Genomic DNA, 18,193 nt, shown 5'->3' with positions numbered 1-18,193 from the left:
TATATTTAAACTAAACTGATGCAGAGAAATCTTGAAAAATTAGAAAACAAGACTGTGGACTGTTATTTTACTCTGCATTATCAATAAATGGGTTCACATTGGGCTCCTAACCTGAAATGGAGGTTTTGAATAAATGTTTCTAGTAATATGAAACATAACTTTAGTAAAATCAATATATAAAAATTCAGTTTAATGTTAAATATGGAATGATTATTCACTTGACAAAAGGACTTTTAATTTATGAATAATGTGTTGCCTTTAAATATGTTAAAGTAGGGTCAAATTTATAAAATTTATGGAACAAAATTTTCTGAAAGTTTAGGCCATAGAAAAGTCTTCTGTCTATTCCAAGCTTAAATTAATGAGTAAGTCCTAGCATGTTGAAAACCAAAGGGAGTACAGAAATTAGCAATACTGTTTTTTATTTGAACTGTGTGCCCTTTCTGTCTACGTATGTATTTAAATCAGTAGTGATATATTATAAAATATGAGCTCCAGGATAATTAATATCAGGCTAATAATAGAATTTTAATCGTTAAAATATTTATATATATTAGAAGCTTCTGGTTTTCATTGTGTTACCCAAGTAATAATATTGTATGACTATTACATTTAAGAAAATTTATACAAGTCTTAAAAATTAACCTAATATTTAGGCTAAATACTTTGTAATATAAATTTAGATTGAACATTTTATAACCTAATATATTTTAAAATTTCTATATTGGAGGGTTTTTTTCTGTGTTCGAGATAAAATGGGAGGTTTGGACAAAAATGTAAATTGGAAAGTGGTTCTTAAGCTCTACTTCTTTTGGGGGTGATATGTATTTAAGAAAAACCTTTTTATCCATTGTGTTGAGATGTACATGCTTCTTGTGAATGTTAGACGACTAGACATGCTTTTCTGTCTTTTTGTTAGTGTTCCTCAGCAGTCTCTTTTGGAACAAGCTCAGAAGCCCATTGACATCAGACAAAATCCTGAGAATTGTCCTGAAGCATCAGGTGATTCAAAGAATACACAGTCTACATATAGCCAGTGTTTAATGGTTTCTATTTCAAAAGTCAGGAAAAAAATAATTTCAAAAAGAAATGAATAAAAATACATAAGGGAGATTAAATGATATTCAGTACCCAAAATCCATCACATTTGGCAGTTGGGTAGTCAGAGCTGCAGTTGGAGGAATAGCTCAATTGGTAGAGCTCTAGCCAATGAGCAAAGTGTCAGGGACTGAGCTCCAGTTACATTCTTAGACCAAAAAAAAGTTTCTTCTTCCAGTTGAGTCAACTGAGGATTAGTTAGGAGTATGTCTAAGGAGCTAGAGGAGCCACCTTTATTTTTGTTTCTATACCAGATAAGAAAAATATGTGAAAGGAGCTTGAGACATTCTTCTCTAACAGGATGAAATTTATAGGAAAATAAGAATATTGGACAGAGTAGTTGTGAGACTGTTTCACTTGTCAGTTTATTCCTTCTCAAAATACAATGTACACAGAAATGTGCACATTTCAGAAATGTCTGAAACTTTACACATTTTACTCAGAATACATGAAAAATTAATTGAATCATGAAAATATTTTCATAAATTCTGATAAATTTTGATTCATGTGTTTTAAGATGTGCTTTTGAGAGACTCTAAATAAATTATAGACTTGTAAAACAAAAGTTGTGCCATGAATCATAAAATCCTGTATTACACAATTTTAAGCAATGCAGGTAATGAGCAAAGGGAAAATATCTGATCAAGTCTTCAAGTCATCTGTAGAAATGTAGCATACATGAGCATATATGCTTAGGTGCAGGTAGATGATGCCTGTAATTCTAGCCAATCGGGTGGCTGAGATCTGAAGACCATGGTTCAAAGCCAGCCAGAGTAGGAAAGTCTGTTGGAATCTCCAATCAACCACCAAAAGGTAGGAAGTGGAGTTGTGGTTCTAGTGGTAGAGCATTAGCCTTGAGCTCAAAAGCTCAGGGACTACACCCAGGCACCAATTTCATACCCCAGGACTAGCATAAAAACATGTAGCATACGGATTTTATTAAAATGTTTAGAAAAATTCTAAACTAAAACCCTTATTCTTCAGGTTAGGGGACTTATATAATTTAGGAAGTATTTAAATAGTAGTGTAATATCATGTAAAAATACCAGGCTACTAAGAAGTAAAATAACCCTCAGTGGTAAGTAATTTTAGGAATTATTTTTTGAAGAATTTGTGCTTTCTGCTTCAACTAAGGATAATTTTCAACTAGAGCTAATTTTAGTAATACTGGACAAATAAATAAAATATTTAAGTTCTATTCATGTTACATTTATAAAATAAAGAAATCTGGATTAGGCCTCAAAATAGTCATGGAGATTAATAGGAGGAATCAGGGGATAACAACTGCACCATATCTCAGGTCTGAAATTATGTTATATTAGTGTGCTTATTTGCTACATTGACCATTTGATAGTCCCATGAGAGGATATCATCTGAGTACAAATTTGCCATAGAATTGCAAGACACTCATTCAATATTTTTAATAGCCCACTTCCACAGTAGTGATATATTATAAAATATGAGCTCCAGGTTAATTAATATCAGGATAATAATAGAATTTTAATTGTTAAAATATTTATATATATTAGAAGCTTCTTGAAAATGGTTTCCTATAAAAATAATAAATGTAAAATTACAACATTACCAGAAGAAGGGGGCACACATTTTAGAATGATATATTGTCCTCTAATGTCATGAGTGTTTTCAAAGACATACGCTTTGGACTTGTAGTGTCCAATCTGGATAAATTTGTAATTTACATGGAAATATTTACACCATGGCATTGATCTGTCCATTGTGATATTACATAGCCATATGTGACTATTAAAATGAAAGATCAAAAAGAAACTATCTCACTTTTAAAAGTCCATTTCTTAGGTAAATAGATCACATTCCAAATGCTCAGTAGTCATGAGTGGCTACTGTGTGGGAGAGTGTGTATATGGATCATTTCCATCATTGCAGAAGTTTCTAGCATATAGCACTGGTTAGGAAGAGTCTACCTTTCCTAAGTTATGTCTCTTTCCAGTAGTTCATTCCTTAAATGGTTAAGAATATATCATTGGGTGAAAATAAGGGGCATTTAAATTACAGAGTCAATAATTTAGAACGTTGACTCATTTTTAATCTTTTTATCTATTGTTAGAACATTTTCTTACTTGTTATTATATGAGACCACTGATCCTCGCAACTCTTCCTGTTTTTAATACACTCTTGTAAAGGTGAATCTATCTAGCAACCAGTCTTAATGTGTACCATCTTAAACTACAGGTAGAAAGAATTATTTAGCAAGTGTACATTAAATATTGAAAGCAAAAGTCATATAGGTCTACAGATTGAACAAAATTTGAACTTGCTACTATCAGTGAAAATAGAAGTTAATTTCTGTATCAGATGGTATTTCCTGAATAGAAGCAATTCAGTTCCACTTGTAGCATTTGTGAAAAGACTGTAAGAAAAACAACTGGGGATTGAATTGGTACACTAAATGATTGAACACAATCTCTGTCAATTACCAGTTACTAATGCATTTTTTTATGTTCCATAGAATCTTCTTCTGAAGAGGAGAGTCCCAGGGTTGTGAGGAGGTCACAGTCATCACCTCCTTATTCTACTATTGATCAAAGCTTGTTGATTGATGTCCATGTAAGTTTCCATCTTCAGACATTCATGTCTCTTTTTTTTAACTTTCAATTCTTTGTTTTTAATTAGATTTTTATTTTTAAAGTAATTGTATAAAGGAGTTACCATTCAACAAATCAGTTTATCAGCATAATGCATCTTGATCCACCTACATCTTCTCATCTTTACTTGCAGAGAAAGTTGAATTTTTTAGCTTAGTTACTCATCTTTATAAAATAAATTCCCATTGCTATATGGGCCTCCAGAATTGAAAATTTGAAACGTGTTTTGAGGGGTTTTTTAAAATAATTTTAGCAAGTATTTATTATAGTATAATACAGTTAAAATTGGGACAAATAGAAAGTGAAAGACCAACTTCTTGTTCCCACAGGAAGTGGGAGGTAAAAAGTAGTTAAAGAGTCCTAGGAGTTTGAAGTGGGAAAAACTTTAATGGATCACACAGATTCTATTTTCACATTTTTGTGTTGGAACATATGGGAGAGAGGAATGCTAAAGAGGTAATTGTGGAAGCTGATCACAGATTAAGGGGAAAAAGTTAGATACTCACTTTTTGCCCAATAGCATTCCTTATGTGATAAGACAATGTATAAAAATAAAATACTTGGTTGCTTCTTATAGCAAGATAAAAAGTCGTAACTCCTTGTACTGTTCTGTCAGAAAGGTGTATTTCATATTCTGTTTATTCCTATCCTATCCATAAACTACAATATGGCATGTGCCATACATAAGAGGTGAATTTATAGTAATTTGTTTTATAAGGGTTTGAGATACTTTACTAACCTATGGCTTATAAAGCAGAGCCATGGAAATGAACCTGTCAGCTTCAAGTATACCCTATTGGATAAAACAACATCATCAAATCACCTGTTCTACTTTCCAGAATCAAATCAAATGTCTACTCTTTAGAAGACAAGGAATGGTACTAAACAAAAACTGTGTTAAATTTTTACTGTGGGATCTAAAATGTTCACTAATAATCACATCCTGATATTCAGGTTTTTGCATCTCATCCTAACTCAATTTTTGGCTCTATCTAGTGAGTGGATATCTTTGTTTCAACTGTGAATATATTAATAATTGTCATCTTGGAATCTTCCCCATTTCAGAAGAAAATGAAAGGCTACTAGATACTACATTAACCTTTCTTGTGCACACAGGTTCCAGATGGATTTAAAGTAGGAAAAATATCACCCCCAGTATATTTAACAAATGAATGGGTGGGCTATAATGCACTCTCTGAAATCTTCCGGAATGATTGGTTAATTCCGGCACCTATCGTTCAGCCACCTGAAGAGGATGGTGATTATGTTGAACTCTATGATGCTGGTGCTGATACTGATGGTGATACTGAATCTAATGCATATAGACATACCTATGACCATGCCAATGAAAATGCTGGCTTGGATAACCACTTTGAGCAGGCAAAGTATGTTTGTGAAGACCACAATAATGCTGATGGCAATGAGGAGTCTGTTGATGATGTACATGGTAATCATGATGGTGCTTCTAACTGGCCAAGGTTGGTTTATCTTTTTATTTATACTACTCATGTGTTATAATTGCAGTACTATTTTAAGCTTGGTTTATTTTTAAAATGTATTAAGAAGGTGACTGAATTATACTTGTGCATTTTGATCTTCAATGACATATAATATATTTAAGTTGTTCAAATGGAACACTGCATCTTACAGTTCAAATACCATTTTAGTAGATTAAAGGTGAAGTATTCAAGTTGAGATATATGTATATATGCACATAACTCTATATATGTACAGTATTATCTATATGCAAATATATAGAGAGATAATATATTTAATATTATCTTTAGCTGATGGATCTTTTGAATTTTTCCTTATCTGTCATGAATCAATTCATTGTCACACCAACTTACTTTTTGTATTAAAAAACACATGCTTCCCTATGACGGAGCAGTCCCACTTTTGGGCATTTACCCAAATGATCACAAACAAGACCATACTAAAGCTACCAGCACAACTTTGTTTATTGCAAAATTATTTACCATAGCTAAGATATGGAACCAACCCAGATGCCCCTCAGTATATGAATGGATCAAGAAAATGTGGGCTATATACACAATGGAATTCTATGCCTCCATCAGAAAGAATGACATTGCCCCATTTGTTAGGAAGTGGAAAGACTTGGAAAAAAATTTATTAAGTGAAGTAAGCCAGGCCCAAAGAAACATAGGTCCCATGGTTTCCCTTATTTGCAATACCTAGTATATGTCTGAGACAAGCAGAAATGGTCAGACAAGTTGAAGTTAGGTGAAATGATCCCCAAGATAAGGACTCAAAATGTTTTTCTTTCTTGCTATTGTTTCTAACATAGTTATAAGATGATTTCTTTGTTGCTTTGTATGTCCCTCCCCCACAGTATAACCCCTGTTTACACTGTTTTTGATGTTGGTATAATTTGGGGAGGGGAAGGGAAAAAAACAAATTGTTTAAATATGGATTCAGGTGGACCCATTGCAACAATGAGATGTACAAGACGTTATGTTGAAAAACAAGCTTTACAACTTTTGGGGAGGAATGGGAGGGCAGGAATGGTAAGGGGAAACAAAAGAGGAGGCAACAATGTTTGATAAGAAATGTACTCATTACCTTGCTCATGTAATTGTAACCCCTCTGTACGGTATTTTCATAATAAAAAACTTATTAATTAAAAAACAGATTTAATAATCCCTCTTATTCAATAAGAGAACATTAAAACATTTTAAGCGTTCTGTTCTTAAAAAACAAATCAGGTGACCTATACATTTTCTTGAGTGGACTAACTAATTTTATCTTGTTATCTGGACAAGATATGGAAGAGATGGAAGCTACAAACAAGTTGGTAATAATGGAAAAGAAGGAGCTGCCAGAGGCTATGGAAATGATAAGGCCAGGAGCGGCTATGGAAGAAGTGCTGTAGGTGGAGCCAGTGCAGCTTTTGGTGATCAGGAAGAATATGGAGCCAATACAGGCAGTGGAATTCGTGGCAGGAATAATGGTGCTATGGCAGTCGGTGGAATCAGTGAAGAGAATGGAGCATGTGGATTCAGTGAAGGAGAAAATTACTCAGCAATAGATGGACTGGGACTAGAGAGACATGTCTTCCAGGATGTGGAACCTGAACTAGAGGTAATGCACCATTTGGAAAGGAGAATCAACTCTTCTCATTGCAAATGTGTTTCTTCACTTGACAGGTAGAATTTTAACTATTTCAAAAGGATTTTACCTTCTATCCCAAGACTTAAATATCTTTATTGTGTGACTAGATTTTATCTCCATCAAATTTGGTTAGTTACTATTTACTATTGGGTACAAAAATCCCTTGTTTGCTTATTTGTTCAAGTTACATGTTTTAGAAAGTGTCTTTAACACATACAACTTTTGTGTTGAGTAGCATAGTTTCTATGGCAAATGTATATAACAAAATTTTAACCAGATCAGTGCCATTTTTTGTATATTCACTTCTGTCCTGTGATGGCACACTTGGTGTGATTCTCTAGCCTAGGACTGTTCACTGGAACACTAAAACTGCTTTCTATGTGACAGCTTGTTTAGCATCCACCTTCTCCTCCACCATCTTCCTCCCCATCACTATTCTTTCTGTTACTTTAAAAAATGTCTTCACAAACAATCTCTTGTTCTTCCCCTGCCCCCTAGAAACCAATATTCTAGTTTCTAACTATGTAGTTTCATGCACTATTTGGCTTTTTTTATTTGGCATAATACTTTCAATGTTCATCAGGGCATAGCATGTATGACTTTCATCCATTTTAAAGACTGAATAAAATTCCACCGTATGTCTATACCATATTTCATTGAGTTTCTATGAACATTAGTATATCTTTTAGAGTCTGCATTTCTTTTAGGGTATATACCTAGGAGTAAAATTGCTAGATCATATACTTAATCTATGTTTAGATTTTTTGGGAACTGACAACATATGATTTACTTTTACAGTGCTACATATGGAACCCAGTGTCCTTAGCACGCTTAGCAAACATTGTATCACTTAGCCACATCCCTAGTCTGGGTACATACATTTTTAAAGTGATGTCTTATGTTTAGATAATGATTTTCCAGTTCATAAGACATTTATTACTTGATAAGAAGATTTTAAATACTTGAGCAGCTTCACAGATACTAAATGAGCAGGAATTATCACTGAAATTTCCTGGAACACATGATATTTAGACTTATTATTGAAAAATGAAGATTATGTATCTGAAAATTCAAATAGAAAATGCAAAAGTCATTGTGTCAGTCAGTCTACTTTCCTGGCTTACTGGTCTATCTCACAAACTGGCTTTCAAGATGCCAGTCCTCTTTATCTCTTCTCTACTTGGTGAACTGCATGACATTCCAACCCAAGCATTGTCTTTCTCTTGGCCTGGTGAAATTATATATCCCTCTTTCTGTGCTTACAAACATCATTGCTTTTTATTCTTATGACATTGTAGTTTACTTATTTGTTGTGTATTTTCTGTTACATACACTTTTGAATTCTTAAAAGGAAGTAAGTATATCTAATTCATTCTCAACTAATACTATTATTATTATTACAAATTGTCCAATCTTGGAGTACAACTTAGGGCTTAGCCAGTGACAGGCACGTAATAATTATGGGAGAAATCAATGAAAATAGAAAATAGAAGCTTTGAAATTATTTTTCAAGTGGCTGTTTGGTATTACATACCTGTGTAGACTCTGAAATCAGACTAGTTTTCAACTCTAGTTCTCTACTTTTAATGAACACTGACCAAGAAAATATTTTCTAAGTGCTATAAACATTAGTTTGCTTATAACTAAATAGCAGACAACTACATTTATTTGTTGTATATGGTAAAAATTCATGAAAATATGTATATAAGATTCCCAGCACAGTACCTGGTACATTTGCACAAATCATAAGACTGTACAGATAAGGACTTAAACTTACTTATATATTTCTCCTCTGACAACAGTTGGGTCCTATATCTCTCTTTTAATGTTAGTCTTAAATAATTTTTAGTAAATGTGAATTTTGTACAGAAGTGATTCTTAGGAATATTTCTCCTGCTGTTAACTTCCTTAAACTTAAAAAAATGGTTTTGGTCTCCTGTAGGAATTGAATGGTGAAAGTGATGCCTCAAATTCCATCGCCTCAGATATTACACCCCCAGGATTTGATGAAGAAATTGACATATCAGTATCATCAACCTCATTGGGATTTTCTCCCGCCCACTCATCTCCTTCCAAAGATTCTGAAAGGACTACTGATGCTGACTGTGACAGTGCCATCTGTGAGTATGTCTAGTATAGTCTTTTAATGTGGCTTCCTGTTCACATATAAATAGTATTCAGATACTATTTATAGCATGCAAGGAATCAAAATACTTCAATATTCAGTTGATATGAACTCATGTTTATGTATGATTTTTTCAAAAAAATTCTCACTGAATTTTTATGGTGCCTAAATTTGAGCTACAGTCGACAGTTGGATTTTGTTTTACATTCTATCAATATAAAATATATTCATATACCATAAGGGGAAGAACATACAAAAGAAAAAATATCACATAGTACATTAAAAACAACAACAAAGAAAAACCTCCAGTGTCCATGTCTTGGAGTTCATTTGATTTTGGTACCCTAGCATTGTGTATACGTTTATTTGAATTAGGGAAGGAAAGGGGAGCAACAGAATGGTGAGACAAAAGACAAGGGGGAACCAATTCAACTGCGATATACACAAGACAATATTTAGGAAATGATCTGTACAGCTTGGCGGGGGGGGGGTGGAAAAAGGAAAGTAGGAGAAAATTGAGGGAATGTTTAAAAAGGTTGACAAGAAATGTACTTATTGCCTTACTTATGTAACTGAAACCCCTCTATACATCACCTTGACAATAAAAAAAAGATTTTGAGTATATAGATCAAAAAAATCAAATAATTTACAAAAAACCCAATTACCAAATATCAAAAATATGTATTCATAACTGTGTCTGGAGGCTCACACTAGTAATCCTAGCTACTCAGTAGGTGAGAATTGAAGATACAGTTTCTGAGCTAACCCACAAGAGAATCCCAGAGACTTTGACCTCCAATTAACCAATAAAAAGCTAGGAGAGTCCTAACTCAAGTGGTGGAGTACCTGCCTTGAACAAAAACAGTAAGCCAGAGCTCAAGACCTTGCTCTTAAGCCCTAGTACCCATACAAAGGAATTAATATTCAGCAATATATTTTGACATCATGATTTATATTGTCTGATGATTTAAGAATTACTAAAATGATACTTCCAGTACAAAATAATATGCAATAAAAGGACAAAAACTTCTAGGTTATGTCTCATCTATTGAAATAATGAAGCAAGTTTGGGGTATAGACTAGTAACTTTCTTTCAATATCTTCTCCTTCACAGTATATGCTGGATTTGTTGAAGTACCTGAGAAATTACCTATGCTACCCTCTGAAGTCAATGTTAACCCATTCTATGTCTCTCCTCCATCTAAAAAACCACTTATCCACATGTATGAAAAGGAATTTACTTCTGAAATCTGCTGTGGTTCTTTATGGGGTGAGTTTATGTAATTTAAAAAAATCAGAACTGTGACAAGGAATGTGCTCACTACCTTATATAACTGTAACCCCTCTATACATCACCTTGACAATAAAATTTAAATAATTTTAAAAAATCAGAACTAATCTTTGATAACACCCATCTTTTCATTCTTTTTTCATTATAACCTGAATTAACATGGCTAAATTTTAAAATTGGTCTGAGCTATCTGAAATCTAAGCTTACTCTGTTCTAGTTTAATTGTGATTCCTAATGAGGAATTAAAAGAAAGTTTTCTGCAAGATCTTGTATTTGAACATTCATGAAGAATTAGAGAAAATTCCTCATAAAATGTCTTACGTTTGCCCAACTTTTCAATCCATTGTTTCAGAAGGATTCTGACAATATTGATAGTTTTGAGAATGGCTTTCTTCAGCCAGATTGCATCATAAAGGAAACAAAATAACTGAAAGCAAGGATGGGAGAAATGTAAAGTAAATGCCAAAATCCCACTTGCAAGCTTGTAGTTTTTACTTAACATAATATTGAAGATAAGACAAGGTTTTAAATTAAAAGTAGACCTGGATAACAAACATAATTATATGGACTGAACAACTTAGAAAAACTTTGATAAATGAGTGTACCAGGCAAGAAAGAATGGACCTTTCAGTCTAGTATCTTATGCAGGAATATAGTTTATGTATAGCAACTCATAACATTTATTTTATATTTTGAAAAATAAAAGATTATAGAAATAGCGAACTATAGTGTCTTGGCCTTCTTTTGATTTCCCCATGAGATGAAGATGAAGTTTCTAAATGTGCCTTGACTATTAATACCTGGCAAAAGATGGAGCATAATGTAAAACTTTTTAAATCTCCATGAACATACAGCTACCAATTTTAAAAATTATGGGGGAGAATAATGAAAAGGGTGACACTGATCATTATAATAATAAAATTTATAATATTATAAACTGCTTTATTGAATAGCAACTCCCTTGTACAACTATTTAAAGACAATAGAAATAATTATTTCCATATAAAGATTCAAAAAGTAATAAAACCTTTAGTCTTAATTAAATGAGAAGTGGGTTGAATGAAGTGAATTGAACTCCTTGTATTCACTATACTAGAATATAGAAAAGTAGTTTCCAAAAGTGAATAACTTCTTTAAAACTTGGGACTACTGGGACTGGGAAGATGACTCAGTGTTAGAGTGTTTGCCTTGCATGCATGAGGCCCTGGGTTCGATTCCTCACCACCACATAAGCAGAAAAAAGCAGGAAGTGGCACTGTGGCTCAAGTGGTAGGGCGCTAGCCTTGAACTGAACACCTGAGGGACAGAGCCCAGGCCAAGAGTTCAGCCCCCACGACTGACAAAAAGAAAAATTTGGGGACAACTATAAGCGGTGCTAAGAGTTATACAAAACTCTGTCTGTGAGATGGCACACTGAACAGTAAGAGACCATTGCTTAAAAGCATTTTTATCTATTTTTTCATGCATGTGAATGAACTTTGTCCTATTAGTAGAAAGAACATAGTTACACTATGTGAGGTTCAATACTATCCTAAAATGGTAAGTTACCTTTACATATACTAGCATAGTTCAATAGAAAAGATAGTAATATAAACACATAAAAAATCAACACAAGAATAGATGAAGAAAATGTGTAATATATACACAATGCAAAATGATTTAGCCATAAAGAAGAATGAAATCACGTCATTTACAATAAAATGGATAGAACTACAGATTGAAATAAGCTAGACTTAGACATATGTTAAGTTTTCCCTCACATGCAGATTCTGTATGTTTAAAAGGCTTGAAAGTAGAAGAAGTTTTTTGGAAAAACAAGTGGTTCTTTGAAAGAGGACGGGATTTGGGGGTGAGGAAAAGTAGAGGATAAGAGATGATGGGGTGAATATCAAAATACATTATATCTATCTATCTATCTATCTATCTATTTATAAGAGAATGTCACATGAATCCCATTAATTGAATTAGTATTTGTTAATAAAAATAATCTGAGATAAAATTGTACTTTTCTATTTTATATCTAAACAGGAGTCAATTTGCTGCTGGGGACTCGCTCTAATCTGTATCTGATGGACAGAAGTGGAAAAGCAGATATTACTAAACTTATAAAGCGAAGACCCTTCCGCCAGATTCAAGTTGTAGAGCCACTCAACTTGCTGATTACCATCTCTGGTTTGTTTAAAAGCTAAAAATAACTGAATAGCTTTGTAGATTAATTAGACTGCAAACTGGGTTAAAAACTTTTTCCAGTAAAAGTGTTCCAAAAAGCATATAAATATAACCTTTAATTGGGTCACCAGACTCTCCTGGTATTTTCTTACCTATTTACAGTTTAACCTAACTTCACTTCATTGTAATGCACTTTGCATAGGTTGGTGATAAGAAAAACCACGCTATTTATATACTTAAAGGTTTCTTTCTGAGTAACCTACAAATCCACATCTCTTATTCTCATCACTTACTCACAAAGAATCTCACCAACACCTACCATCTGCTTCCCTAGTGATGTTTTTAGGTATAATAAAAAATAGAAAAAGTGGACAAATAATTGTGTGAAAAGAGACTTGTCTCTTGCACAGCCTTATTACAAGAACCTACAAGTTAATTACAAGAATGGATCCCTTAAAGTCCTCTATACTTTTCCCACACCATCGTTATATTTCTCGTTTAATATGTCAAAGCCTGAACTTTTGTGAGAAAGTAGATGATATAGTGATTGTGATTATGAAACAAGATATGGTATCAGAAAAGCATTAGCATTGTTTATTGTGGCTATTTGTAGGTCACAGGCTAGTAAAAGAATTTACCAAGACAGGATAATAGGAAAAATCAAAGGTTAATTGACATGCTAGGTGAAGACAGAGGGTAGTTAACCAGCCAGAGGCACAGCAGAGAGCAGATAGGGTCAGAAGTAGGGTTTATGTCTTTGGTTAGGTTACTTTGGATTTGGTATTTCTTGCTTTTTTGTAATCTTTGATTGATTGTCTCTTTCTCACTCCATAGTTTCAATATCTTGAGCTCTGAAACAGTGTAAGCCATTCCTGATCATATACACAGTTCCATCTAACTCATTCCTGGCCTTGACTTATTTCTACATTCTACCTGGACTTTGATACTTCTCTATCAACCATGTTACCTTAAATGTTACCTTAAACAGGGTTTCCTTCATTGCAATGCTGAATATAGACCAAAGATAAGTGGCCTTTGAAAAACTAAAAATTTAGTGGGGCATAGTGGCTCATGCCTGTAATCCCAGCTATGCAGAAAGCATAAGTACATGGATAGCAATCCAAGGACAGCTCTGAGCAAAAATGTGAGATCCTATCTGAAAAATAGCTATAGCAAAAAGAACTGTGAATGTGGCTCAAGTGGTAGAGCACTTGCCTAGCCAGTACTGCCATAAAAGTAAAAAAAAGTGAAAAGAAGTTGGGAACAGATTAAGTTATGCTAACCACAGTTATATATGTTCATATATATGTATATGTACAAATACATATGTATATATAATACATATGTATTTGTATGCAAAGTGTAAATATTATCATGTTGTATATGGGTTATTTATATTCTTAAATTTGTTTAGCTATAAGATATTTTGTGTTGGTTTTTGTTTGCAAGTTTTAGCAAGTTTTATTTTAGTACTGCAGGATGAATGTAGAGAGAAATTGAAGAGAGAAACATGTTCCCCATGAAAGGAATGGGAGTTCAAGACTACTTTTAAGCTTCAATTATAAGAGAAAATACTTTATAGGAATATTCAGACTCTGTATTATTTTGCCTATGTTTCATCCTCATTCACTTAATAATTATTTCAGGTCTAAAGATGCAATTTAAGCAATGTTTAGTGTTTTAAAAATAATCAAGACAACAGATTTCTTAACTTTTTATCCAATTTGCCCTAGTCTAATTGTGTCCTTTTTAAATTCTTTAGTTTCTCTCGAATATAAATTACTTTTACATGAAATAACACTAAAATGTCAGTATAGGAAGATACATAATAGTTTTGCCATTTAAAAATAACACAGCTCAACTAGTAGACCACTTGCCTAAGCACATAAAAATTTCTGGGTTCAATCCTCAGTAGCAAAATACATTAGAGACCTGGAGTTGTGGCTCAAGTGGTAGAATGTCTTCCGAGAAAGCAAAAGGCCGTGAGCTCAACCCCAAAAACAACAAAAGGAAGTAAAATGGCCATAAAAATAGATCTCTTAATCCTAATACTGCTTCAAAAGAGTCCTTTAAAAGTATACTAAAGATTAATAATGCCCAGGCCTTATGGCTCACACCAGAAGTCTGATATCTGTGGATTATGGTTCAAAGATAGTTTGGGCAAGAAAGTCTGTGAGACTCCTGTCTCCAATTAACTACAAAAATCTGGAAGTGAAACATTGGCTCAAAGCTCAAGGACAGTGCCCAGATCTTAAGTTCAAGCCCCAGGACCAGCACAAAGAAAAGATTAATAAAATAATTTAAAAATCCAGTTTTTGAGATCAGAAATATTATAATAAATCCTAAAGATGGCTAAGAAAAATTAATATAAGGTCATTATTTAAGGAAGGAAAATATGTTTTTATTTATTTTTACTTTTTGTAATATATATTTTTTGTAAAGATACTGTACACGGGTTACAGTTACATGAGTAAGGTAATGAGTACATTTCCTATTGAGTATTGTTACCCTCTCCAAAATATGTTTTAATAACCTGTTCTCTTTTATCTTTAAGTAGTTATAGAAAGGAGGGGCCATTTAACAAAGCAGTTCATGACTACAATGATTTTTGAATGAATTACAACAATATGATGGGACTGACAATTAGGAAATTCAAAATATGATCTCATTAATAAGTGGAATCTAAAAAGTTAATGGCATGGTACTTGCCAGAGCCTGAATTGGGTAGGAGGAGGGGCCAAAAAAGAGGGCAAGTAATGGGTACAATGTTATAATCAGATAGGATGAATTAATTTTAGTGTTTTATGACATAGCAGGACAAATTTAATTAACAATGCATATCCACCCTAAATATGTGAATAAGGAAAGTTTAAGGAATGTATATGCTAATTAACTTGGATTTATCTACCAATATATACATGAATCAAAATATCATATTGTACCTTAATACATTTATATATTATCTACCCATCAAAATCATTCAAAATAAACATAAAAATATTCTGGGTTGATGAAACATATTAAAACAGATTATATTATATTATGGAAAGACATAACACAAAGAGATCCATCTTACTGTTACTAAATTCCTAAACAGTTTTATTCAGATATTTCTCTTATATACTATGACCAGGTACAGCTGTCTGGTGTCTGTTTCCCAGAGATGCTGTAACTTAGTAAAAACCCAATGTACAGGTGAATGGATAACACTTATGTTTCCTGCTTAGTGGCAATCCTAATTTTTTATAAAGTAATATGTTTTAGATCCTCTTCAGACAGCCACATTGGTCACTCATAGACACTTTGACTTTGTCTTGCAATTGAAAAACTAAGATAGTCTGTGTTATCATATTTCTAAACTCTGAAGAGACCTTTAACCAATGTAACTTTCACAAAGTGATTTTTACTCTAATGAAAACATTTGGCTAGAAGAGCATCATGCCCTTACTTTTTTGTTCTTCCACAATACAAAATAGAAAATCAAAATACTATACTTTTATTGTATATTAGGCCGTAAGAATAGACTTCGGGTATATCATTTGACTTGGCTTCGGAACAAGATTCTGCATAATGATCCAGAAAGTAAAAGGCGTCAAGAAGAAATGCTGAAGACAGAGGAAGCTTGCAAAGCTATTGACAAGCTGACTGGCTGTGAGCACTTCAGTGTTCGTAAGTCCCATTTCATTTCTACTACAGCTACATGAAGTGTGTTTCTTTTCATATGAACCACACAATTAGGAAAGATGACTGGAGAAAGGAAAGAATTTACAACTTAAAATGCAAAGATGAGTAAATTTATTTGATAAATCTTCCAGGTTATTCCTGCTGCAATCTTGATTGTTAATGAGAGAAATATTGGTTAAGTTGCTATGGAAGCTAAATTTGGTTTTTATTGTCACCCTTCTTCTCCTCATAGTTAACTTAAATATAAAAGCTAAACCAAACTGCTACATAGCCCCAATTACATAAATGTTTCTGGAGATATTTTCAACAACCTAGAGAGAATCATATGATATTCTGTAGCTAAAGCAGAGAAAATAGAATTCCTCTTAATACTGACCAGGAAATTTAATAAATGAAAAAGAAAATTTTTCCATAATCTATTTTTATGCCACTGCCAATATTAATGAATAAAATCACTAATGTGTAATTAGAGAAAGTTTTCATAGCAATAACTCAAATCATGTCATATAAATTGTAACAGGGTATTCTTTTATGACTACTATGTTCTGTGTAGAAGTGACTTTCTTAGGATAGACTTCCACATGTGCAATTGTACATATGTACCATTATAAGATAAATTCCTATAATACAAGGCTATCTTCACATGTAGATATTACTACTTTCCTCCGGTCATATTATATAAATCTCACATCCCTAGAGGTGAATGATATTCCAAGGTGTTAATTTAGGAGGTTATATTATTTTATATTATATATTTTATTATTATATGTTTTACATTTACCTTGTATAGTTCATGGAGATCTAAAATTAGTCTTCTTCAAAATCTGTGCTCTTGATGAGGGCATGGACTAGTTAACTCCAGTTTTTCTAACTAGCTTTATTTAATCCATCAAAAATACTCAAGGGCAACCAAAACTTTGTCTCATTAACAAGTATTTTTCTATATATTTGTATATATGTGTTCATTTTTATTTTATCTTGAATAGTACTGACACACTGTTTTGCAACTGAATATACCCTTTTTCATTACTATTCATATGTGAGTACCCTACTTTCTCTACATCCTTCCAAACACCTGCAGATATTATAGGTATCCTAGGGAGTGTAACGTGGTACTTACTGTAGTTTATAATTACCTGATTATTAATTTATGTATTCCTTTGTTTATTGGTCATTTATATATCATCATTTGAGAATGACTGTTAAAACCTTTGCCTATTTTTACTTTTTGTTGAGTTATAAGCCTTTTAAAAATTGTCTACTGGACTTTGAACTTACCAAATTTATGGTTTACAAATACTTCTAGTCACTGGGCACTGGTGGCTCACACCTGTAGTCCTACCTACTCAGGAAGCTGAGATCTGAAGATTGCAATTCAAAGCCAGCCCAGGCAGGAAAGCCCATGAGACTCTTATCTCCAATTAACTATCAGAAGTGCACTATGGCTCTCCTGGAGCTGAAGAGCTCAGGGATATCACCCAGGCCCAGAGATCAAGCCCCACGACCAACAAAATAAATAAATAAATAAAACAAATACTTCTAGTCAATAAATTGTATTTTTCACTTTCAATTATGTCTTTTAATGAACAGAAAATTTTTACTTTGAAAGCTAATGTATCTATATCTTTTGTCTCATAATATTTGGGTCAAATGTGAGAATCTATTATCATATTCAAAATCATCAATGTTTATCACTGTTTATTAAGAGTTTTACAGTGTTAACTCACGTTTATAACTTCGTTCCATTTTGACTTAATTTTTATATATGATCTGAGATAGAAGGGTCTTTTTTTATTGTGAAAATATCATACAGAGAGGTTACAATTACATGGGTAAGATAGTGAGTACATTTCTTATCAAGCATTGTTGCCTCCTCCTTTGTTTCACCATACCATCCCTTTCCCTCTCCACCCCCCACCCCACACCCCCACACCTTCACCGCCACCAACCCCCACCCCGCCAAAGTTGTAAAGTTCGTTTTTAATTTTTTCTTTTGCACATGACTTTCCAGCTGTGCCAGTAGTATCAATTGAAGACTTGTTCTTGTTCTTGTTTTTGAGAATGGTCTTG

The 18,193-nt window shown here is 33.1% G+C and overlaps 1 protein-coding gene and 1 long non-coding RNA gene across 2 annotated transcripts in view; one reads left to right on the top strand and one right to left on the bottom strand.

Annotated features, from left to right (window-relative positions):
* LOC138840153 (uncharacterized) overlaps positions 1–18,193 on the bottom strand; it is a 76,359-nt gene that overhangs the window by 12,286 nt on the left and 45,880 nt on the right. The gene's annotated exons all lie outside the window — the stretch shown is intronic.
* Positions 1–18,193, top strand: part of Nrk (Nik related kinase) — a 128,157-nt gene that overhangs the window by 87,369 nt on the left and 22,595 nt on the right. Inside the window, exons 15-22 of the mRNA XM_070039989.1 lie at positions 920–1,002; positions 3,587–3,684; positions 4,839–5,200; positions 6,506–6,824; positions 8,797–8,974; positions 10,094–10,249; positions 12,299–12,442; positions 15,950–16,108. Coding sequence (XP_069896090.1) covers positions 920–1,002; positions 3,587–3,684; positions 4,839–5,200; positions 6,506–6,824; positions 8,797–8,974; positions 10,094–10,249; positions 12,299–12,442; positions 15,950–16,108 — 1,499 coding nt within the window. The remainder of the gene's footprint in view (positions 1–919; positions 1,003–3,586; positions 3,685–4,838; positions 5,201–6,505; positions 6,825–8,796; positions 8,975–10,093; positions 10,250–12,298; positions 12,443–15,949; positions 16,109–18,193) is intronic.

This window comes from Dipodomys merriami, unplaced genomic scaffold (assembly GCF_024711535.1).
Source record: "Dipodomys merriami isolate MVZ:Mamm:240054 unplaced genomic scaffold, mDipMer1.0.p SCAF_3, whole genome shotgun sequence".
Taxonomy (NCBI): Eukaryota; Metazoa; Chordata; class Mammalia; order Rodentia; family Heteromyidae; genus Dipodomys; species Dipodomys merriami.
The sequence above is the reverse complement of the archived record's forward strand: the minus strand, read 5'-3'. Positions and strand labels throughout refer to the sequence as shown.